Source organism: Suncus etruscus, chromosome 15 (genome assembly GCF_024139225.1).
Source record: "Suncus etruscus isolate mSunEtr1 chromosome 15, mSunEtr1.pri.cur, whole genome shotgun sequence".
Taxonomy (NCBI): Eukaryota; Metazoa; Chordata; class Mammalia; order Eulipotyphla; family Soricidae; genus Suncus; species Suncus etruscus.
Genome location: NC_064862.1, coordinates 89,686,454 through 89,709,049, shown reverse-complemented (window position 1 = coordinate 89,709,049; position 22,596 = coordinate 89,686,454). Strand labels below are relative to the sequence as shown.

Here is a 22,596-nt window from a genome sequence, read left to right as displayed (position 1 = left end):
CATTTCTGTATTTTCTCTTTGGTTGTCATTTATTTTTCTTGTAGGGGCCATACCGGGGGGGGGGTGGTACTCAGATCTCACTCCTGGGCTTGGGGATCACTAAAGCCCTCCAGATATCAAAGGCAAGGGAAAAGCAGTCTTATCCCATTGTGCTATGGCTTCACACTTTTGGGGTCCCCCTTTTGAATAAGTATCTTCTCAGCTGTCCACATCCCACTCCATGCTGTGCCTGGGACCCTCCTGCACCTATAACCCTTTTGTGCATCCCCAGGCCATTCATATAGCCATCCCACCCCATGAGCCACATCTGTCCATGCCCACTCACATTGCCATGACCAGTCGCATGCCAGTCATCAAGCCCTGCCCTGCCCCTCGAATCACCACACCCACTCTGCTCGCCAAGCCACGCGAGACCAAGTCAGTCTCGTGGACTTTGGTGGCTCAACGGCTGATTCTAATGCTGAGTCCCCGACACCCACTGTGGCTGCCGAAGTCTCGTAGACGGTCATTGGCGTGGGGGCTCTGGGCCAGCGCCAGCGCGTAGGATGTGATGCCAATGGCAAAGAGCGTCTTCAGGTGGGGCAGACGTTGCTCCAAGAAGCCACGGGCTCGCTCCAGACTGAGGGGCATATTCTGTGGAGTCAGAGAGACAGGGGTGGAGGTCAGAGGGAAGAGGGGACTGGGAACTGAAGGGGTGTTACCCAGGTGCCTAATTGCCTGCCCTCTATTAAGTTTCCAAGCCACAGCCAGTAATGCTCAGGTCTGGGACCGGAGAGATAGCATAGAGGTAAGGCTTTTGCCTTTCATGAAGAAGGATGGTTGTTTGAATCCCAGCATCCCATATGGTCCCCTGTGCCTGCCAGCAGTGATTTCTGAGCATAGAGCCAGGAGTAACCCCTGAGCACTGCCGGTGTGACCCAAAAAAAACAAAACAAAAATAAAACAAAACAGTCATGCTCAGGTCTGACTCCTGGCAGTGCTCAAGGAATCAATCCAGTGCCAGGAATTGAACCAGGAGACCATCCCTCCCTATAGGGCTCAAAGGAGGAGGATGGTCAATGGTGCCAGTGCCAGGGATTGAACCAGAGGCAGCCACAAGCAAGCAGGTGCCACCAGCCCTGCTGTCTCTGCCCTCGAAGAGGACCCTTTCTGTCCCAGCCCTCGCCCTCTGCCTTGATGCCTACCGGTGCTTTCTTTTCGCAGATATCCTTCACCTCATGCAGGGAGATGAGGACTGCAGCTGTGAGGGACACGGAGGCCTCGGAGCCCTGGGTGCCGCCCTGTGGGTGCAGAGTCAGCCTGGTGAGGCTGCACCTTGCCAACCTCTGGCCTTGGCTCTGGGCTCAGGGTCTCCCTCTACAGTTCAGGTGTGGCACCCTGGGGTGGCGGGTCCCACCGACCTGCATGGAACTCATGACCACAGGGCCTTGCTCCACGAAGTGCCCGTCCTCAGCCTGCCTGTGGGTGCTGAGCCAGTGCGCCATGGCGCACAGAGAGTGTTGCTCCAGCCCAGGGAGGGTTTGCTGTGCAAGTGCGTAGATCCGGAGCACGTAGCTGGTGAGCCTTTCGGAAGGGGGACCCCAGGAGGGGTGTTGCAAAATATCAGGGGCATCAGCAGCCTGGGGGAGCCTGTGATGGGTTGCTGCAGGCGGACACTCTGGTTCATGTCTCCCAGGCCAGCTGGACTTGCCATACCCTGCGATGCCCGTCCATTGTGGGTGTGCCCCGGTTGGGGAGCCATGCCAGGCCCCATCCACATGGGGTTCTTACCACGTGCTCCCTGGGCTGCCTTTGCTGGTGTGGTAAGTTCCATCTGCACTCCGGTGCGTTAGCATTCGGGTGTAACCTGGGGGTGGCTTGTGATCAGAGCATACATAGATAGAGCTTGGATGCCTGGGGTGCAGCCATGGGAGGGGGGTCATGTCCAGCACAGGCTGATGGATGAGAGTGATTCGAAGAAGCAGGCCAGGGTTTACTCCTGGGTTTCAGTTTTGTTTTATTTTATTTTATTTTGGTTTTTGGGCCACACCCGGCCATGCTCAGGGGTTACTCCTGGCCATCTGCTCAGAAATAGCTCCTGGCAGGCACGGGAGACCACATGGGACGCCGGGATTCGAACCAACCACCTTAGGTACTGAATCAGCTGGTGCAAGGCATTTAAATGCTGCTGTGCTATCTCTCCGGCCCCAGTTTTATTTTATTTTATTTTGGTTTGGGGGCCACACCAGGCGGTGCTCAGGGATCAGTCCTGGCTCTGCGCTCAGAAATTACAGTTGGCAGGCATGGGGAGGGGGGAAGCACATGGGATGCCAGGGACTGAACCTGAGTCGGTTTCGTGCAAGGCAAACACACTAGCTGCTATGCTATCACTCAGGTGACCCTTTTTAAGTTTGATTGTTGGATTTGGGGCTGCAACTGGCAGTGCTCACGGCTGGCTCCTGGCAGGAGCTCAGGACCCAGTGGGGATCGAACCCTGGTCAGCACTGCATGCAAAGCCAGTAACCTCCCCTCTGTGCTATAGTTCTGGCCCCCTTTTGTGGGCCTTTTTTGTTTGTTTGTATGGGAGGACACTCACCGCTCATGATGTTCTTGGCTGCTTGTTCCCTGTGCTCTACCCCGACTTTGCCCCACTGGCCGGTGGCATCCAGGTAACGGGTTAGCAGGACGAGGGGCGCCAGGCGGCTCAGGGTCTGCTCAGGGCATCCCCGGGGGACGGTCAGCAGTTTCCGGGTCTCTGTGGGGGTCAGGCTGCCCAGCACCGTCTCTGCTAGCACGTCCCCTGGTAACCACAAGGAGGTGTCAGGCCAGATTCAGGGGTTTCCCTCAAGTCCCCCACCCCTAGCACTCCCATCCCTGTCCCCACTCTCCCACCTTGGACACTGATGAACACTTCTGCTTCCGTGTTGGGGACTTGGTTCTGGAATTCTTGTCTGGGCAACCTTTCAATCTGGGTCCGTCCTGATGGGACACAGAGTCAGGGCGCCCGCAGTTGTCGGAGGGAAGGGGGACGGGCACAGGGTGAGGGTCAGCACCCCTTACTGCAGCCCTTCCCTGTCCTTCCCCCACTTCCCACCAACCTTGGGGGTTCAGCAGGATGCTGTGGGATCTTTTCTTCACCTGTCCTCCTGCCTGTGGAAAGCAAAGGAAATGGTAAATAAATAACACATGAAAGGGACAGAGTTTGGGGTGCTCTAGGGAGACACCAGTATTTGTCGAGGAAGAGCCCAGGGGCCCCAGATCCTGGCTTTTCTGTGCCCTTTGCTGTGTGACAGAGGGCTGGTGACTTAACTGCTTTGTGCCTCCCTGGCCTTATCTGCCAATAAATGCCAGAGCTCTAGGGGTGAGTGTCCTGGTGTCCTCCCTCCTCACTTCCTGGGGATTAAATGACCCAAGGACTCCGCACCCCCAGTTCCCCTATTACCCGAACGAGGAGCATCTTTCGCACGTGGTCCCGGGCTTCTCCGCCCACCTTCACCTCCACTTCCACCTGGCCCGCCTCTAGTGGGATGAACACGTAGGGGATCATCTTGGAGGACATGGGGGGCACCGCCACCCGCTGCCGCCAGGGGGAGCCCGGCCTGGATGCGCTGCACAATGATTCCTTGTGGGGGAAATCTACTCGCACCTGGGGGACAGGGAGGGGACGCATGTTGGAGTGGGAGTCCTGGAGCAAAGTCCTTTCTGCATCCGTCCCACTGCACTGAGGATCCGAGTAAGGCAGAGTAGGTTGGGGGACCTGAGTTGGGCGATGCCAGTGCTCAGTGTTGTGTGAACTCAGGAAAGCTGGTATACCTGTCTGGCCCTCCGTCACTTCTTTTCTCAAGGCTCAAGTGATAGGACTCAGTGATAGGGCTTGATCTCCTCCAACCTCCACTTTAAATACTTCTGTGGTGTGTGTGTGTTTGCCATTACCAGTTATGCTCAGGGGTTTCTCCTGGCTCTGTGCTCAGAAATCGCTCCTGGCATGGGGGAGACCATATGGGACGCTGGGGAATTGAACCGTGGTCTATCCTAGGCTAGCACTTGCAAGGCAAATGCCTTACCTCGAACGCCACAGCTCCGGCCCCCTAAAAACATTCTTAATGTTTGGTTATTGTTGGGCCACACCAGTTGAAGGGCAGTTGTAGTTAGACACATGCTTTGGATGTACCCACTGTAATGACTGTTGAGCCTGGGCATGCCAGATTCATATCTGTCATACGCGCCTGGGTATAAAAGAAAACACTTCGACTGTTGCAGCGGGCCTACGATAGTGACCAGAGCAGCAGTGCCTGCTGGTCCTCAGGGGGTCACAGATAGAGCATCAGAGAGATGCTCCCTGCTTTGTATCTATTCCCCCCCCCCTCTCTCTCTCTTTTTGTACCAGGGCCTCCTCTGCCACCCCACTCTCTGAAGTCCCCAAGCAGCAGTGGCAGGCCTTAGATGTCAGGAGGAATAAAAAGTGTCCTTGGTTTCTTTCTCTCCTCTCTTCTTTCTCTGTCCCGTCCCAGGTAGGCTGTTGCTACATGTTGATGCCCATGGATGGGCTCTTGACTGCACCTGGAAGCTAGGCTCCAAGGGCCCCTGTGAACCTTGCAGCACTGGGCCTGGCAGCTTTGGGCCTCTGAGGCCTGCAGCCCTGGCAGCCTTGGGCCTTTGCACCCAGCAGTACTCAGGGATTGCTCCTGGCAGTGCTTCAGGGACTGTATGCACTGCCGGCAAGTGCTTGACTCCTCTACTCTCTCCAGCTCTGCTCTCCCCAGATTCACAGGGCAAGGAGGGCCCGAGGGGGTCTTTACCCGAACGAAATGGTTTCTGAAATTGTACAGCACAGCTTGCACCTGGACCTGCTCATTCCTGACCACGGAGAGGGGCAACTTGAGATCCACAAAGAACAGCTTCTGAACTGTCAGTTCTAAGGGTTCCGAGATGCAGAGGCCTAGAGAGAAAGAAGGGCTTGATATGGGAAGCACATGGGGGACTAGGGACCACTGGTTCTCTGGGTCCTCCTTGGCACTGGACTGGAAGGGAAAGTTCACCTTGTCCAGCCTTTAGGCTCACGGCCACCAGCTGCCAGGTGGTGATGGAGTCAGGTGTGAAGATCCCGAAGATGCTGTGAGAAATGCTAGGAGGCAGGTAGAAAGATCAGAGAGAGATAGGCGTCACTGACTTCCTGCCCCACACCAACCCTATGATGGAGGGGCCACGTATTTCTGATCCTTCTGAGGGGCATGTGGGTAGCCCAGGAGAAGACAAGGGAGGCGGACCAGGGAGGGTCCAAACAGGGGACTCCACTTAGGGACTTGGATGCCGAGTATTGCTTGTGGTGCTTGGAAGGGACCAGATCCAGAGGCCAGGGGGCTGTGGCCGGGGGCTGTGCAGAGTCGACCTACCCTGACTGACTTTTGGGCAGAGTGATTTTTCTCCAGAGCCAGCTCTCAGGGAACGAGGTTCTAACTGGCAAGTCTTCTTGGAAGAAATCATCATCTTCATCATCGTCTTCATCATCACCTGCAAGGGGCAGGGCTCCATGCTAACTCCTTCCACCACAACCTTAGTGGGTCTCCTTTCAGGAAATTAGAGCCGATGGGATAGACTCTAAGCCTCATCCCCTTTCTTGAGGGTGGGGACCACTTTCCATCCTTCCTACCAGACCCTCTTTCTAGTCCCTCCAACAGACAGACCCCTGTGGGCGGGATATTTCCAGTTCTTCCTATCAGACCCTCCTGGGGGCGGAATCTGCTCTCAGGCCCTCCTAGCAGACACTAATCAAGGCAGGAGTTACTCCTGGCTGTCTGCTCAGAAATAGCTCCTGGCAGTTACGGGGGACCATATGGGACACCGGGATTCGAATCAACCACCTTTGGTCCTGGATCGGCTGCTTGCAAAGCAAACGCCACTGTGCTATCTCTCCGGGCCCAGCAGGGTATATTTTCAGTTCTCCCTATCAGGCGGTTTGTGGGCGAAATCAGTTTTCAGCCCCTCCCATCAGAGGGAGCAGGGCTGGAGATGTGGTGGATGTCAGTGCCCCACTTCCCCGTACTCTCAGTACTGTGCTCACTTGTCCCTAGGAACAGCTGCTCCTCCCGGGCCTGCTGCGTCAGATTCTCGGCCAGGTGACAGCAGCTGAGAAACGCAGCCACGCAGGCCGGCCCAGGACGCACATGCCGGGCCCTCTCCTCGCAGCTCAGTCCCACAGGGCTCTCCCGCAGTCCCGCCTCACAGCACCGCTGCTCCAGCCGGGTCTCGAACTTGCCAACTGCAGGGCGGTGTTAGGAGTTATGGGGGGAGCATGCACACACACACACCCCAGCCAGGGCCAGGGCTGCTTGCTGGCTGAAATGGTGGCTTGAAACTATCTAACTGTGCTAGAAATTCTACTCCAACATCTGTCCAGCTTGGTGATGGAAGGTTCCACCTTTCCTAGAAACCACTGGAAGTGTCGAGGTCTCTGGTGCGGGCGATGAGGGATGCAGTAGGTTGGGGCCAGTTTCAGTTCTGACCTGCATTTTGCTTGGCCTGTAGCCTCTTCAGAGCCTGGCGGCGGCGGCGAACAATGGGAGGTTCTGGGGGGCATCGCCAGTCTGGGGGTGAGAGGGAAGAAAGAGAGGGCAAAGTAACATTCAGATTGTTCTGGAGCTGTGATTGTACGCCCAATGGTTTTGTTTCTTTTGTTTTATTTTTACTTATTTATTTTGGTTTTGGGGCCACACCCGCAGTGCTCAGGGTCTACTCCTGGCTCTGTGCTCTGGGAATCACTCTGGATGAGTTTACGGAACCCTCTGGGAGGCCAGGGATTGAACCAGGGTTCGCCATGTGCAAGGCAAGTGCCCTTCCTACTGTCCTATCATTCGGGCCTTGTGATTTGTCCCAGGCAGGAGCCTGGTTCTCAGCTCAGCCCTGTGGAGACACATCCTGTCTCCTTCGGGCCCACCTTCTGCATATACCTACCTGAGCTGGCCTTGGTGTCCATTCCGGTGCTCAGCTTGAAGTCCAGGCCAGCGTCTTTGAACACCCCGAGTCTGTCTTTCCCACTGCCTGCAGTGCACCCGATATCATGTTCCTCCACCACATCCCAGACCTGGTGGTGGAAAGAGCTGGGGATAGAGCCAGGAAAACTCCCAGCCTCCCTCCACACCCTGAAATGGTCCCCAAGGATTCTCTTTCCACTGCCACATCTGAAACCCTTAGTACCTGCCAATCTCTATGATATACAAACCAGCTTCTTCAATCTTTACAACCTTTTGTTTTTGTTTTGGGGGCCACACCAGCGAGTGCTCAGGGATTACTCCTGGCTCTGTGTTGAGGAATTACTCGGGGGACCATAAGGGTTGCTGGGAATCGAACCTGGGTCAGTTGCGTGCAAGGCAAGTGTCCTACCCACTATATTATCACTCTGTCCCATGAAAGGACAGCATCTTTTTTTTTGGGGGGGGCACACCCGTTTGATGCTCAGGGGTTACTCCTGGATAAGCGCTCAGAAATTGCCCCTGGCTTGGGGGGACTATAGGGGGATCGAACCGCCGTCCTTCGTTGGCTAGCGCTTGCAAAGCAGACACCTTACCTCTAGCGCCACCTCGCCGGCCCCGAAAGGACAGCATTTTAAACCTTGTGCCCACTCTGTCACTCAGAAGTTCATTAGCCTTTTGGGACACATCTAGCAGTGTTCAGTGGCTACTCAAAGCTAAAGGGTTGATATTCAGGTGCTCAGGAAATATTATGGTACCAAGGATTATGCCCAGACCTCCTGCATGTAAAGGTTGTGCCCGAGTCCTTTAAGTCACACCCTGATGTTGTCCTTCTGGAGCTGAAGAAAAAAAATGACTCCAGCTAGGTCTCTCCAGGCAACTGGAGTTGAAGATAGGACAGTAGGGAGGGAGCTTGCCTTGCAAGCAGCCAGTCAGGATTCAATCCCCTTTAGATCATTTCACAGGGTCTCTTGAGCCTCTACAGGAGTCATCCCTGAGTAGATAGCAGCTAGAAGTCAGCCCTGAGCCACCTCCAGGTGTGGCTCTAAAATAAAAGAGAATTGGACAAAAATCTCCTGGCAGCTTCTTGTCCTAAATCTCATGTCCTCTCACCTTCTTCTGTGTGAGTCTGTGTTTGCTGTTTAGGACATGGACAGCCTTGTCCACAGCCAGCAGCCAGACGTTGGCCTCTGCATCTCCAGTCACCTTCAGGTCCACGGAACTCTGCGGTGATAAACTCTGCACAAATTCTTCTTTAAACTCAACCTTTAGCTGATCCAGAAAAGAGAACCAGAGGGGTTCATGGGAAACCCAGGCCCACTCTGTGTAAGCCCACTTTCAAATTCGTCCCTCATAATGCCTAGATGGAGCATCAAGGAAGCCCACCAGCCCGATTTCAACAACACGCAATTGTGCGCAACGTCCCCATTTCCGGGGTGAGTTCCCCACACTTTGTTTTTTGCTTTTGTTTGTTTTGTGGTCACACCTGGCAATACTCAGGGATGACTTTTGGCTCTGAACTCAGGAATCAATCCTGGTGAGCTCAAGGGACCTGATAGGATGTTAGCGATTGGACCTGGATTGGCTGTGTGCCAGCAAGCACCCTCCTTGCTGCGCCTGCCCTTAGGTTGAGTTCTTTTTTTATTATTTATTTATTTATTTTGGAGGGCCACACCTGGTGACACTCAGGGCGTTACTCTTGGCTATGTGTTCAGAAATACCTCCTGGCTTGGGGGACAATATGGGACACCAGGGGATTGAACTATTGTTTGTCTGTCGTAGGCTAGCGCTGGCAAGGTAGATCCCTTAGTGCTCTGCACCACTGCTCCAGCCTCCTTTTTTTTCTCTCTGGCTTTTGGGTCACTCCTGTTGTCACTCAAGGGTAACTCCTGGCTCTGCACTCAGAAATCGCACCTGGCAGGCTCAGGGTACCATATGAGATGCCGGGAATCAAACCTGAGCACCTGTCCATTTTGGGTGGGCTGCATGCAAGGCAAACAAACGCCTTACTGCTGTGCTATCTCTCTGGCCAGGTTGAGCTCTATGGCCACATTTTTCTCTTCTTCCCACCCCTGTCTTGTCATCCATTGTCAGTCAACTGGGCAGGCTCCCTGGTGCCTGAAGGCTCTGTGCAGCCTCAGCAGGTGCGACTCACCGTCCCCATGCACCTGTCCTTCACATCGATCCATAAGGAATCGGACACCAGTTCTGGGTCCTGACCTGACTGCCAGGAGGGCAGTAGATAGAAGGCCACAATTCGGAAGGAAGGCAGCATCTCTGGGGTCACATCGATGATCGCAGATGTGAAGATGCTCCCAGGACTTCTTGGTTGGTGTTTGGCACTCACAATCTGGCCCTTGCTCAGCACCTTGGAAGCAAAGAGACCCAAGCTAAGAAGATCAGAAGCTCCCTGACCCTGCCCTGCACACCCAATGCCTTTACCCAGACTGAAGAGTGACTAGATTCAGCCCCAGAGTGACTGCTGCCTCTGGGTTAGTCTCTTTGGCCTGAGTTTTATCCCTATCGGACAGCTCCTGTAAAGCTCAGGTAAAGGTTCTTCTAGGGGAAGAAGGTATTGGTGTTGGTAGATTCTGGGGCCAGAGTGATAACATAGTGGGAAAGGCATTTGCCTTGTATGCCACCAACCCAGGATAGACCTGGGTTCAATCCCCGGCATCCCATATGTTCCCCCCAAGGAGTGATTTCTGAGCACAGAGCCAGGAATAACCCCTGAGTGCCACCAGGGTTTGCCCTCAAAACAAAAAAAAGTCCCAGCCTTCTCACTAGGATGGTGAAGTATGCGATCTGGTCCTGGGTTTCGGGTTTCTGATGCAACGTGTGGAGGCTCATCTGGATGCTGCTGCCCACCTCGGCGCCCAATGTTTTCACCTCAATGTGCAGCAAGTTCCCAGACCCGTCCTGGGTCTTGTAGGGCACAGCCATCATCCTGGCTGATGCCTGTTCCTCTGGCTGGAGAGACTTGTCAGCGGTTTCCACCTGGGGGAGAGGGAGTAGAGAGAGTGAATGCCCCAACTTCCCCATAACCCTCCCAGATCCACCCCTGCACTCCCCCACCCCTGTCCTCTCTGCCTCAGGTACCACAATAGGTAGTTGTTGGGAATTTGCATTCGTGTTGATGGTCAAGGCGGCTATTCCATCGGCTGAGGTGAGCACATGCTGGTTCTGGTATTGGACAGGGACATGGACTGCCGGGGACCCATCAGGGTTTGAGACCAAGACCTGGAGTAGAACAAGGGGTAGGTACGATGAAGGTTTCCTTTGAGGCCAGAGCAATTGCTCAGCGAGGAAGGCGTTTGCCTTGCAGATGACTGACCCAGGTTTGATCCCATAGGGTCCCCTCAGTACTGCCAAGAATGATTCCTGAGCACAGGACAAGGAGCAAGCCCTGAACACTGCAGGGTGTGACCCCAAAATTAGCAAAAGTATAGATGCAAATATGAGGCACCAAGTTGGCTGGTTAAGGGTGTCCCAAACTTTTTTTCTAGCACTCATTCTTTTCTTGTCCGTGCCTTTAAAAGGTCCATAGATATTTAAAAGTTCCAAAAGATCCATCACCATTTATTGAGGGGAGGTGAGGAGGAATTGGGCCACATCCTTCGGTGTTCAGATTCTGTTCAGAAATGACTCCTTGGGGCTGGAGTGTTAGTACAGTGGTGGGACATTTGCCTGGCATGCTTCCAAAGCAGGACCCACCTGAGTTTGATTCCCGGCATCCCATATGGTCCCTCGACCCTCCAGGAGTGATTTCTGAGCACAGAGCTAGAACTAACCTCTGAGCACAGCTGGGTGTGGCCCAAAAACAGAAAAAAAAAAAAAAAAAGAAATACTAAAAGGGCTGGAGCAGTGGTACAAGCGGTAAGGCATCTGCCTAGGATGGATCGCGATTCGATCCCCCAATGTCCCATATGGTCCCCCAAGTCAGGAGCGATTTCTCAGCTCATAGCCAGGAGTAACCCCTGAGTGTCACTGGGTGTGGCCCAAAAACAACAACAACAAAAACAAAACAAAAAACAAAAACGAAGAAGTGACCTCTGGCGATGGCTTGGGAAATATATATGGTATCAGAGATCAAACCAGGGTCTGTGGGATGCAAAGCTAACTTGTTCCCTGGCTGAATCACCTTCTCATCCTGCTTGTTTATTTGTTTATTTGCTTGTTTAGGTATGAGGAAGGCTGGTTTTCAGAGTGGAGGAAATTCGGAGCAAGGAGGGCACTTGCCTTGCATGTATGTAACCAACCCACAGTTTCGATCCCCGGTATCTTTTTTTGTTTGTTTGTTTTTGGGTCACACCCGGCAGCGCTCAGAGACTACTCCTGGCTCTGTGCTCAGAAATTGCCCCCAGCAGGCTTGAGGGGATCATATGGAATGCAGGGATTCAAACCACCGACCTTCTGCGTGAAAGGCAAATGCCTTACCTCCATGCTATCTCTCCGGCCCCAATCCCTGGTATCTTATAGGGTTCCCTGAGCCCTGCCAAGAGTGATCCCTAAGCACAGAGGAAGGAGTAAATTCTGAGCACCAGCAGGCGTGGCCCTCATCCCCACAAACAATAAAGAGAAAATAAGAGTCGAGGAAATTTGGGGCCAGAGAGATAGCATGGAGGTAGGGCATTTGCCTTGCATGCAGAAGGATGGTGGTTCAAATCCCGGCATCCCATATGGTCCCCTGAGCCTGCCAGGAGCAATTTCTCAGCGTAGAGCCAGGAGGAACCCCTGAGCGCTGCGGGGTGTGACCCAAAAACTAAGGGAAAAAAAAAAAGAGTCGAGGAAATTTTAGGATTGGTTTGGGGAGCATGATGTGCCTAGAGCTCAGGGAGATGAACTGGGGGAAGCAGCAGGCAGACTCTGTGATGAGGGAGGTCTAGATGCTGAGCAAACCAGACTCTGACCCGAAAATGGAAGGGCATCCCGGGCTTGAAATACTGGGGTGTCCTGGTGAACTTCAAGTTATATGGGCTCCGGACGATCTTCACCCCTGAGGTCTCAGCCTGGACCATCTCACCACCTGGAGGAACAGGAACAGGGTCATGGCAGTGAACGAGGCTACATTTTGTTTCGGGCTGAGGAAAAATGTGAGGGATTGCTGATATTGTGGGGACCTCCTTTGGATGTGTACAGGGAAGGGGAGCCTCCTTCTCCTCCCCCCAAACCCTTCTAATACCTCATCACTTGTCGGACAAGGAAACAGGGGCGTGAGACCAAGATCACATGATCCTCAATAGGAGAGGGGTGTCTGTGTCCCAAACTCAGTGTGGGGTGTGCTGGTGAAGAAGGGGTTACCAGAGGAGAACACAGTGACGTTGGCAAAGATAGAGGCCCCGAGGAGGTCGTTCTCTGCACCCTGAAATACGGCTGTGAGCATGTCCTTACGGAGCACAATGTGACCTTCGCCTTCGGAGATCTGTTTGGGCCAGGAGAGTGAGGACAAGGTGGTGATTTGTTGGGGTATGGGAGAGGACAGGGCTGGAGGGCAGTGGGGCTGGGCAGAATCAGGGCTCAGTCACCTCGACTTTCTGCAAGGAGCTCTGGATGGGAGTGCGTTGGGAACCTTGCTGCACCCCAAAGATGGTCAATGCATGTCCATCCACTGGCTTGTTGAATATATACCTGTGGGGGTGGGAGTGGAGGGATTGCCTCGCTGGCTCTGAGGGGCTCCCCCAGCCTCAGGGGGCTGCAGAGAAAGAAGGGAAGCTCTGGGAGGGAACCAGGGCCCCTGGCTGCTTAAGATGGTTGCATGGCTGGGGCCGGAGCAATGGGTCAGTGGGGAGGGCCTTGTCTTGTACGCGGCCAACCTGGGTTCTATCCTTAGCATCCTCCCTGAGCATGCCAGGAGTCAGCCCTGAGCATTGCCAGGTATAACCCCGAAAACAAAACATTGCAGAGGAGAGAGAGATAAAAGGTGGATAGAGGAAGAACACATGGCAGTCAGAGTCCTGACAGCCTTACTGGTTTGTGGTGGTCTCCGATTGGGGCACCGTGAAGATAGCTGGAAGAGGCCACCAGAGGCAAAGGCGCCTGCTTGTGCAACCTCTTGGGGACCTTCCAAATATAGTTAGGACCACAAAGTGGCTCCTGGGAAACCCTCGGTGGGAGGGTCCAAGCACCCTGACTGGCACACATACCCAAATAAAGTAAGTGGAGAAGGAGGCAAAGAGGAAGGTTGTACCATGGTCTGGAAAACCTCAAGGGGACAGTGTAGGTGGCCGAAGTTTGCTTCGGAGGGCAGGGAGCATCTTCACTGGACCCTACACCCCAGCTGCTGCTTCTTTGTCTCCCCCTTTTTCTCTCTGTTTTTCTCTTTCTCTGTCTTGGCATCCTGCTCCTCTGGCTGGACCGAGAGGGGATCTGGGCAGGGCAGCTGGAGATAGGCACTCACCGAGCAAGGATGTCCACCCCAAGGGCCTCGTTTTTGAGGTAGAAGAAGGTCGTGTTGGGTTTTAGTTGGACCTCAAAAGATGGGAGCACTGTGGGGAGCAGAGAGGCACCCTCAGCTTTTCACTGACCCCTTCCTCCTTCCCTGAGTCCTGCAATTTTTTGGGGACCCGGACACCATAGACAGGGGCTGGTTTTCTCCTGCCCACCTGCCCTTGGACCCTTGATTGGAAGCTTGGTGCATCCTAGTGGTGTGTGCCTGTGAGTGAGTGGGCAGTGGGGCCGAGTGTACCCCGAAGCTCTCAGGCGACCCCTGGAGGTAGCCGGGAAACTAGGTGTGGTGCTGGAGGGGGGGGTGAAGCAGGGCAGTCTGGAGTCCAGCTGCTCACTTCCCCCCATTAGCTCCCTTCCCTCCCCTTACCGTATTCCTTCACCTCAAAGGCTGTACAGAACTTCTGCGTGGGTGCGTTCTGGTAATTGGCTTCGATGCTCCAGGTCCCCAGACTGAGGTGATGACACAAATTTAGGGGTATGGAGAGAGGGGTCGCTTTGTCCCTCCATTCCTCACCCCATTCCTCCACCTTCAATCCTCCATCTTTCTATCCATCCCTCCATCTTCCCATCCATCCTTCCATCTTCCCCTGATGTACCTGACTACCTCCGGGAGGCTGAAGGAGTTCACTAACACGCCTTCTTTGGGCATCAAGTCCTCGCTGTACACTGTGACCCCATCAGGGTTCTGCCAGGAGAGGAAGCAAGTGATTCGGGCCCAGCTTGGACTCTCCATGTCTGGGACACCCCCCTCCAACCTGCCCACCCATCAACCTTGATGTCCAGAGTGATGGACTGGGTCACGGGGTCCATCTTGTGGTTGACAGTGTAGACTCGGTAAAGAACTGCAGCGCAGGCAGAGAGGGGTGCAGGGTGGTAATAGGGTGAAGAGTACATGAGGCAGGTTTTGGGGGCCCTAGGGGAGGGTTACAGGAGGACATTGCGGGAGCCTGGGGGGTTGACCTGGCTGCCTGCCAGCACATACCCAAGTGCTCTGGAGTGTAGATGGTCTTGTCAGTCTGGATGTAAATGTAGCCAGCGTGGGGGGCCAGCAGCACGGGCTTCTCCAGGATGGAGGAACCCCAGGTGACCTGAATGATGATGTACTGCTGGCCGGGTTTTGGGGGGTAGATTAAATTCTCAGGAATCTGGGGAGAGACACACTACACTTAGCAAGCTTCTGTGGAGGATAGGAGGGAACGGGGAAAAGCAAAGGCGATGCAAAGCCCCTCCTCGAAAGCAGAAGTGGAGGGGCCGGAGAGATAGCATGGAGGTAGGGCATTTGTCTTGCATGCAGAAGGACGGTGGTTTGAATCCCAGCATCCCATTTGGTCCCCCGAGCCTGCCAGGAACGATTTCTGAGCGTAGAGCCAGGAGGAACCCCTGAGTGCTGCCTGGTGTGACCCCTCCCAAAATTTAAAAAGCAGACGTGGAGCGGGGACTTGGGCCACGAGACCCCCCCCCCCCTGCAGTGAAAGGGACACGGGGCTGCAGTGTGGCAAGACCATCCGAAGAGGGCACATCTGGGCATTCCACACCCATCGCCTTCACACTTCTCAGGCTCCGGATTTCAACTATTTCTGTTACTTGCTTGGATTTGGGGATCAAGCACAGTTTAGAGGGGCAGGTGACCACACCTGCCAGGCTCCAGCAGCATTGGGGAACACCAGGGGGCGCTCCAGGGCCACCACTCTCAGTACTGGGGAAATCAAAGCCAGAGCCTTGCTTAAAGTCTCCTGATTTATACATTACATTACATTATGTTAATTATATTTTATTATATCATATTATAAGAACATTACATTAAATTACATTGTATTATATTATATATTATATTTGACAAACTTTTTACTGATGGAGCCTGAGCGATAGTACAGTAGGGAGGGCTCTTGCCTTGCACAAAGCCAACACAGATTGCCTCCTGGCGTCCCTTATGGTTCCCCTGAGTACTGCCAGGAGTAATTCCTGAGCACAGAGCCAGGAGTAATCCACAAGCATGGCCAGATGTGACTCCCCAAATTGTTTTCTGGTATAAAATATATTTATATATCATATACTTGAAATACAAATACTAAAAATCTCACCAGCCCCACAAGGCCGTTTGCAAGCTATACTTGAAATTCTCTCATCCTGCAGGTGTGGGAGTGGATTCCTGCCATTTGATTTCTTAGGAGCCATGGACTAAGGCTGAATATGGGGTTCCACATGCAAAATGTGCAGCAGCCCTTTGAGCTATCTCCTCAGAACCATCATTTTAATTGTTATTATTACTATTATTATTATTGTTATTATTTTGGTCTTGGGTTATACCCAGTGGTGCTCAGGAATTCTTCCTATTTATTTTTTTTTTTTTTTTTTTTTTTTTTTTTTGTTTTTGGGCCACACCCGGTGACGCTCAGGGGTTACTCCTGGCTATGTGCTCAGAAGTCGCTCCTGGCTTGGGGGACCATATGGGACGCCGGGGGATCGAACCGCGGTCCGTCCTAGGCTAGCGCAGGCAAGGCAGGCACCTTACCTCCAGCGCCACCGCCCGGCCCCAACTATTTCTGTACTTAGGGATCACTCATAGTGAGGCTCGGGGGAGGCTTGGGGTGCTGGGGACAATACAAGGCAAACACATCTTACCCTCTGATCTATCTTCCCTCAAGCCCTCAAGTCAGAATTTTTGCTGATAAGGATCCCAGGGCTCTGACCTGACTGGAGGTTCGCATTGGAGTCCTTTTCTAGATTCCACACTCCCTGCTCTGCTTCACCATCTTTTATTTATTTATTTATTTATTTATTTATTTATTTATTTATTTATTTATTTTGCTTTGGGTCACACCCGGCAGTGCTCAGGGGTTTCTCCTGACTCTATGCTCAGAAATCGCTCCTGGCAGGCTTGGGGGACCATATGGGATGCCGGGATTCGAACCACCATCCTTCTGCTTGCAAGGCAAATGCGCTACCTCCATGCTATCTTTCCGGCCCATACTTCACCATCTTAAAAACAGCCCTAGAGCACTTCTCTGATCTTTTCCATAGATGGTACTAAGTTCTTCCTTCATGGTTGCGCTGTTTTATGAATATGTATATATATCCATGTGCTTCATGAATATGCATATGTCTTAGACTAGGTACCGGTTTTGTGGGATGGGGATAAAAATACGACTAGAATAACAAGAAGCTTTTTCCATTTCTTTCCAAGGGCCACAAAAATAAGACTCCTCCCCAACCCCTCTTGCAAACTGGTGGACTTCCCTCCTCAATGAAGTGGTCTTTATAGCCACCAATCTTCCCCCCCTTTTTTTTAGCTGATGAATTCTCTGGCTTTCCACCCACACAGGGCTTACCGTCACGGTAGCCTGGAACATAAAGTGGTTTTGGGGCTCCAGGACCAGCTGCTGGGACTCAATCTTCTTCTTTAGGGGAAAGTCGAACATGCTGAGAGTTACCTCCAGGGCCTTGGTCAGGGGCTGCCTGGAGTCCGAGTGGGCCTGGACATGAATCTTCTCCGGGGTCCCCACCCGCAGCACCCGTGGGGTTACCAGCATCAGCCTGCGTGCCATGACAAATAGAGGGGTGGGAGGCAGTGGGTATCTGTTTGGGGAGAACTCAGGGCAGGTTGAGGACGAGCCAGGAAAGTTTGCAGTCTGAGAACCCCGCCAGACCCCCACCTCAGCCCACCCTATCCCCCGTTCCCAGACTCACAGCGGCTCAGCCTGGGCTGAGGGACCCCAGCAGAAGAGCAGAACCAGGCCCAGGAGCCAGGTTGGGTCCATGGTAGTGGGGAGGTGGGGTGGGACGGGACAGTGGTGTGAGGCCCTGGGATCTGTCCCCTGGTCTGTCTGCCCCAGCTGTGGCCTGTTTGCCTTGGCCTGGCTGGGCTGAGTTAATATCTAAACAGACCAGATCTCCCAGATCCCATGGGGGCAGGAGTGTCCCCGCTTTCTCAGCCCAACCTGGCAAGAAGGGGCTGGACACAGCTGCACTGAGAAGTGCTCCTTGCAACCCCATCTTTGGGGGTTCTGAGTGGCCCAATGGGAGGGCTTTTGCCACTGGGGTCTCCCCTAAATCCTCTCCCCCCCCCACCTGGCTGAAATCCTCTGGGGGGAGGGTGTGGAGCCCTGAAAGTGCTTGTGATTGGCTAGTGGAGCTACAAGCCTCACCTCTGACCTTGGGAAATTGACACATGTGAGTTGCTTAGGTTGATCTGAGCGCAGCTTCCGGTAATAGTGTGTGTGTGTGTGTGTTTATATGTGTTTTATATTTTGGTGTCTGTGGACCTGTATGTGTGCGTGGGTAGACATTTATGTGTGTGTTGGGTTTGGGGCCATAGCCCTGGCGATGCTCAGGGCTGACTCCTGGCTCTGCACCTACAGATCATTCATGAAGGTACTCAGGGGATCCTATGGGGTACCAAGGAGCCATCCTGGGTCATTAGCTCTACCCACTGTACTTACCACTCCCTCATCTTGAGCAGGGCAGATCTCTCGTGGACACTCGGCTGAGGCTGTGCCCTCAGACAGGCTGCATTTGGACCTCTGAGCACCCCAGATCTGGCGGGGGACAATCATACATTGGGACCATTGTTCACTGTTTCCAAATCACTGCCTTTGCTCTCCAAGCTCCTTTTCCAGAAGGCAAATTACACACATTAAACCAGGGCACAAAACCCTTGCTGGGAGAAAGCTTTATCTGTTTTGGAATGATTCGGGGACCCAGCTTGAGAGGGGGGTCAGGGCTGTTGCCGTTGGAGCTCTAACTAGATTATTTGGATCTTTTTTTTTTCCAATCAATCCAGCCAACTTGGGGGGGGGGACGCATTGTCTTGGCTAGAGAAAAGCCCTAGACTCCCTGCCCCCATAATAATAAATATGAAGGCAGGAAGATTGGCTGAAGAATGGCAGGAATCCCAGGAAACAGAGTGTCTCTGCTTGGATCTGGGCATACTCAGGGGAAGAAAATGGTATTTACCAGAAGGGCTCACTCTTGTCCGTCCTGTGAACTGAGAATTGACTCTGCCGAGATTTGGGAGGTGGTCAGAGCTAGGTCAGTGGTGTTGAGAACACCTATCCAATATTTTTGTGGGGGAGATTTGGGCCACACACACCGAGCTGCGCTCAGGCGTTGCTCTTAGCTCTGCACTCAGAAAGCACTCCTGGCAAGATGTAGGACCCCTCTTGGATGCTGTGGTTCAAATCCTGGTCAGCTGCATGCAAGGCAAATGCCGTCCCCACTGTGCTATTGCTCTGGTCTGCTGATGTGAGCATTTTGATTTGGAGGCAGCACCCTGCAGTGGTCAGAAGCTGCTGTGTAACAAGCACGCCACTTTCCTGGTCAAGTAGGAACTCTGGATGGCTCACAGGCTGGCTAACTCTTAGCTGCAGGAAGGAACCTCAGCATTCTGCAGATTTGTAAACCCAGGCGCTCCCCAATATGGTCTCCTAAGCATGCCAGGAGAGTATTTCTGAGCACTGCAAGGTGTAGCCCAAAAACCAAACCACCAAAAAAAAAAAGTGTGTAGAGAGGAAGCTGTTGAAGCAGGGAAGAGAGTTTAGTGCCTGAACCCGCGTTAAAGGGGGAGTTCCAGGGGGACAAATGGCTGGTGACATCGCTTTGGGGTACCCCCTACACACACCCAGTCCTGTGCAGACTGTCAGCTTTGGCCGGCAGAGGGCACCGAGAGCCTACGGGGAGCCTTGCTCGCCTCCGCCAGCAGGAATGCGGGGCGGGAACGGAGCTGGGCCAGGCGCCCGGAGCAGCTGCCTTGCTCCAGCCGCTTGCTCTGCCTCCTCTTCCTCTCTCTGGGACCCCAGGGAGGTCTTGCAGAGATGCGTGGCCTGTTTGCCTCCTTTCGTCCAGGGCTTCCTGGGAAAGGCTCAGTAGGACCCTAGAAGTTCGAAGATGATAAACTTTGGCTTAGGGCTTGTGTGTGTTAACGTTTTTTTTAATATAATTTTTTTAACTTTAGTGATTGATTGATTGGATTTTGGGTCACACCCCAGCTGTGCTCAGGGATTACTCCTGGCTCTGCACTCAGAATCGCCCCTGGCAGGCTGGGGGACCATATAGGATGCCAGGAATCGAATCAGGTCCCTCCCAGGTCAGCCACATGCAAGAGAGAGAAAAAAAAAAAAGCAGCCCTATCTCTATGCTATCTCTCTGATCCCCTCTTTTTAAAAGTCATTTTTTTAAAACTTTATTTATTAATTGGTTTATTGGTTGTTGGCAAACCCGGTAGCACTAAAGGGTTACTCCTGGCTCTGCGCTCAGAAATCACTCCTGGCAGGTTTGGGGGACCATATGGGATGTCGGGATCCAATACGGGTCCCTCCCGGGTTGGCAGTATGCAAGGCAAATGCCCTACCGCTAGCTATCTCTCTGGTCCCTAAAGTTTGTTGTATTTTTAAAAAATTTTTAAAACTTTATTTATTGATTGATTGGGGTATGTGTGTTATCATTTATAAAACACTTGGGAGCTCTGTGTCCCCAGGAAAAGCTCTTTGCTCACCCCTTTTTCTTTGCCCTTCAGGCTTTTTGTTTTTTTTTGGGGGGGTGTCACACCGGCTGTGCTCAGGGATTACTCCTGGCTCTGTGCTCAGGGACCACTCCTGGCAGGCTTGCGGGGTTATATGGGGTGCCAGGGGTCAAGCCTGGGTCGACTGTGTGCAAGTCAAGTGCACTGTAATATCACTGGCTGAGAACTAGCTGGAAATTAGCTTGTTCCTAAGCAGAAAGAATCACTCCTTCCCATCTTGGGGGCAGTTAGCAATCTTCCCAAAGTGCCAAAGTACATGCTTCGGGATTGCAGTAAACACACACACACACACACACACACACGCACGCACACATGCACACACACAGACACACACACACACACTTCATAGCTCTCTTAGAGAAAGCTCAAGTGGGTTCATGGGTACACTGCCATGAGACCCAGATTTAATTCCTTGCAAAGACATTCCCTCGCATTATCTCTTTACCCATTCCTAAATTTCCTTTTCTTTTTCTTAAATGTTGGTCTTGGGGCCACACCCAGAGGTGTCAGAGCTTCCCCCTGGCTCTGTGCTCTGGAATCACTCCTGGTGGTGTTTGGGAGACCCTAGCAGGGGTCCTCAAACTTTTTAAACAGGGGGCCAGTTCACTGTCCCTCAGACCATTGCCATTGGAGGGTCTGACTCTAGTAAAAACAAAACTTATGAACGAATTCTTATGCACACTGCATAGATCTTATTTTGCAATGAAGAAACAAAACAGATACAAATACAATATGTGGCCCGCGGGCCATAGTTTGAGGACCACTGCATGGGATGCCAGTGATGGAACCCGGGCTGGGCAACGTGCAAGGCATGCGCCCTTCTAACTCTACTAAGGCTCCAGCCTGCACTGACCCTTCCTTGGGCGGTTGCAAGCTGGATCTAGAGCTATTTGTCCTTCGCAGACCGCCTGCTTCTAGAACCTGGGCCTTGTGCTACTTTTCTGTCCACTACCTCCTGCTTCTAGTTTCTGGAACTTGCAATGATTTTCTTCCAGAACTACCTGCTTTAGGCCTTGGATCTCGCCATACTTTTCTGTTCAGAACTACCTGCTTCTAAGTGCTAGATCTTGCGATAATTTCCCCAACACTTCCTGGATCTCGTGATATTTCTCTGGCCAATATCTCCTGCTTGTAGGCATTGGATCTCGCGATACTTTCCAAAGGAATGTTTCTATACACTGGATCTCGCGATACTTTATGTCCAAAACAATCCTCTGTATTAAGACACTGGATCTTGCGAGACTCTTCTGGCCACTACTTCCTGCTTTAGGTGCTGGATCTCGCGATAATTTCCCCAGGCCTACCTGGGTCTAGGTGCTGGATCTCGCGATACTTGTTCCAGTGCGAGACCATCGCAGTTGACAGTCCTGATTCTGTGGCATTCTCCTCCCTCACACGTGTCCGAATTCCCACCTCCGGGCCTGCTGGGGTCTTCGGGCCTCTTTGTCCGCCACCCAGCTGGCTCTTCGGGGCTTGGCTGTGGGTGGGGACAGGGACCCCACCCCCCAGTCAGGCCTGGCCTGCAGATTTTTGGGGTCCTCAGTCCCCCCCACCCCCTGCGCACAGTCCCATCTGGCCACCTCCTGGGTTTTTGCTTCCATTTTTTTGCCTTGGGTTTGGGGCCACACCTGTGATGCTCAGGATTCAGTGCTCAGGGGTCACTCCTGGCGGTGCTCAGGAGACCACCTGGGAGGCCGGGCATCACCCTGGTTGACTCTTTACAAGGCAAGCACCTTCCCGCTGTGCTCTCACTCCAGCCCCCCAACACTGTTTTGTATTTTTGTTTTGTATTTGATTTGTTTTGTATTTTTATTTCTTAGGGGGCAGGGCACAGGGAAGGTGGTCAGTGCTACTCCTGGCTCAGTGCTCAGGACTGACCCCTTGGTGGTGTCTGGGGGCCAGGTCGAGGCAGGAATTGAATACGGCCTTCACCTTGGAAAGGACCCTCCCCCCTATTTTATCTCTATTGTGGTTCTTTTTGTTTTGTTTTGTTTTGGTTTGGTTTGAGCACCCGGCAGTGCTCAGGGGTTCCTCCTGGCTCTGCCCTCAGAAATTGCTCCTGGCAGGCTTGGGTTGATCATATGGGATGCCCGGATTCGGGATTCGAACCACCATCCTTCTGTGTTCATGGAAACACACTACCTTTATGCTATCTCTCTCGCCCCTCTATTGTGGGTTTTGATGGTACATGGACACCATCACTTTAAAAGAACTATTAAATTGAAACCAAATTCTTAGGTTTCAATTAGGTTTCAGTCCAACCATGGCTAGTGGTTGCACATAGATTACTTTGGGAAGGAAAACAGGCCTTTGCTGGTGGAGTGAGTGTGTGACTAGAAATGTCTGGAGCCCCTTTGGCAACTCATCTGCGTGGGGGTGTGTGTGTATAGTAGTTGAGATCATCTTGCTGTTTCCAGCCCAACCTCACAAAATCCTGAGGTTAAATGACTCTGAAGTGCTCATTCATAGATGCACAGCACATAACCCCTCCTTCAGAAAGTCTCCCTTGATTTTTCCACGTACATCCCCATCTCCAATGAGGGTCCCTCCTCTGTCCTAGCCATGACCACCAAGGAGCAGGCCGAAGGGCCTCAATGGGAGTCCCAGATCCAGGGACAGTGGTGGTGGGGGAAGTGATCGATGAACAAATGAATCCAACTGGGGTGTGGGGCAGTCCTTCCGCCA

General features: G+C 52.9%; 1 protein-coding gene across 1 annotated transcript; it reads right to left on the bottom strand.

The window, feature by feature from the left end:
- Positions 1 to 2,384: 2,384 nt before the first annotated feature.
- LOC126030157 (complement C3-like) lies at positions 2,385 to 17,245 on the bottom strand. Its single transcript, XM_049788339.1, has 25 exons — positions 17,082 to 17,245; positions 16,724 to 16,928; positions 14,377 to 14,539; positions 14,166 to 14,236; positions 13,991 to 14,079; positions 13,762 to 13,844; positions 13,345 to 13,432; positions 12,473 to 12,575; positions 12,249 to 12,369; positions 11,858 to 11,973; positions 10,047 to 10,187; positions 9,732 to 9,944; positions 9,103 to 9,315; positions 8,061 to 8,219; positions 6,931 to 7,060; positions 6,483 to 6,563; positions 6,041 to 6,238; positions 5,373 to 5,490; positions 5,019 to 5,104; positions 4,779 to 4,918; positions 3,422 to 3,625; positions 3,078 to 3,129; positions 2,872 to 2,958; positions 2,529 to 2,779; positions 2,385 to 2,438 (listed from the first exon to the last, which is right to left on the bottom strand). The coding sequence occupies exons 1-25, from the start codon at positions 17,150 to 17,152 to the stop codon at positions 2,385 to 2,387; spliced, it is 3,237 nt and encodes a 1,078-aa protein (XP_049644296.1). The 5' UTR covers positions 17,153 to 17,245.
- Between the last annotated feature and the right edge of the window lie 5,351 nt (positions 17,246 to 22,596).

What these genes read in the sequence shown, in the direction of transcription:
- LOC126030157 (XM_049788339.1), bottom strand. Translation starts at nt 17,152, where the DNA reads ATGGACCCAACCTGGCTCCTGGGCCTGGTTCTGCTCTTCTGCTGGGGT. An exon ending in CTACACTCCAGAGCACTTGG is followed by an intron (nt 14,237 to 14,376) that starts GTATGTGCTGGC and finishes CCTGCGCTGCAG; the next exon opens with TTCTTTACCGAGTCTACACT. An exon ending in CCCAACAACTACCTATTGTG is followed by an intron (nt 9,945 to 10,046) that starts GTACCTGAGGCA and finishes CCTCTCCCCCAG; the next exon opens with GTGGAAACCGCTGACAAGTC.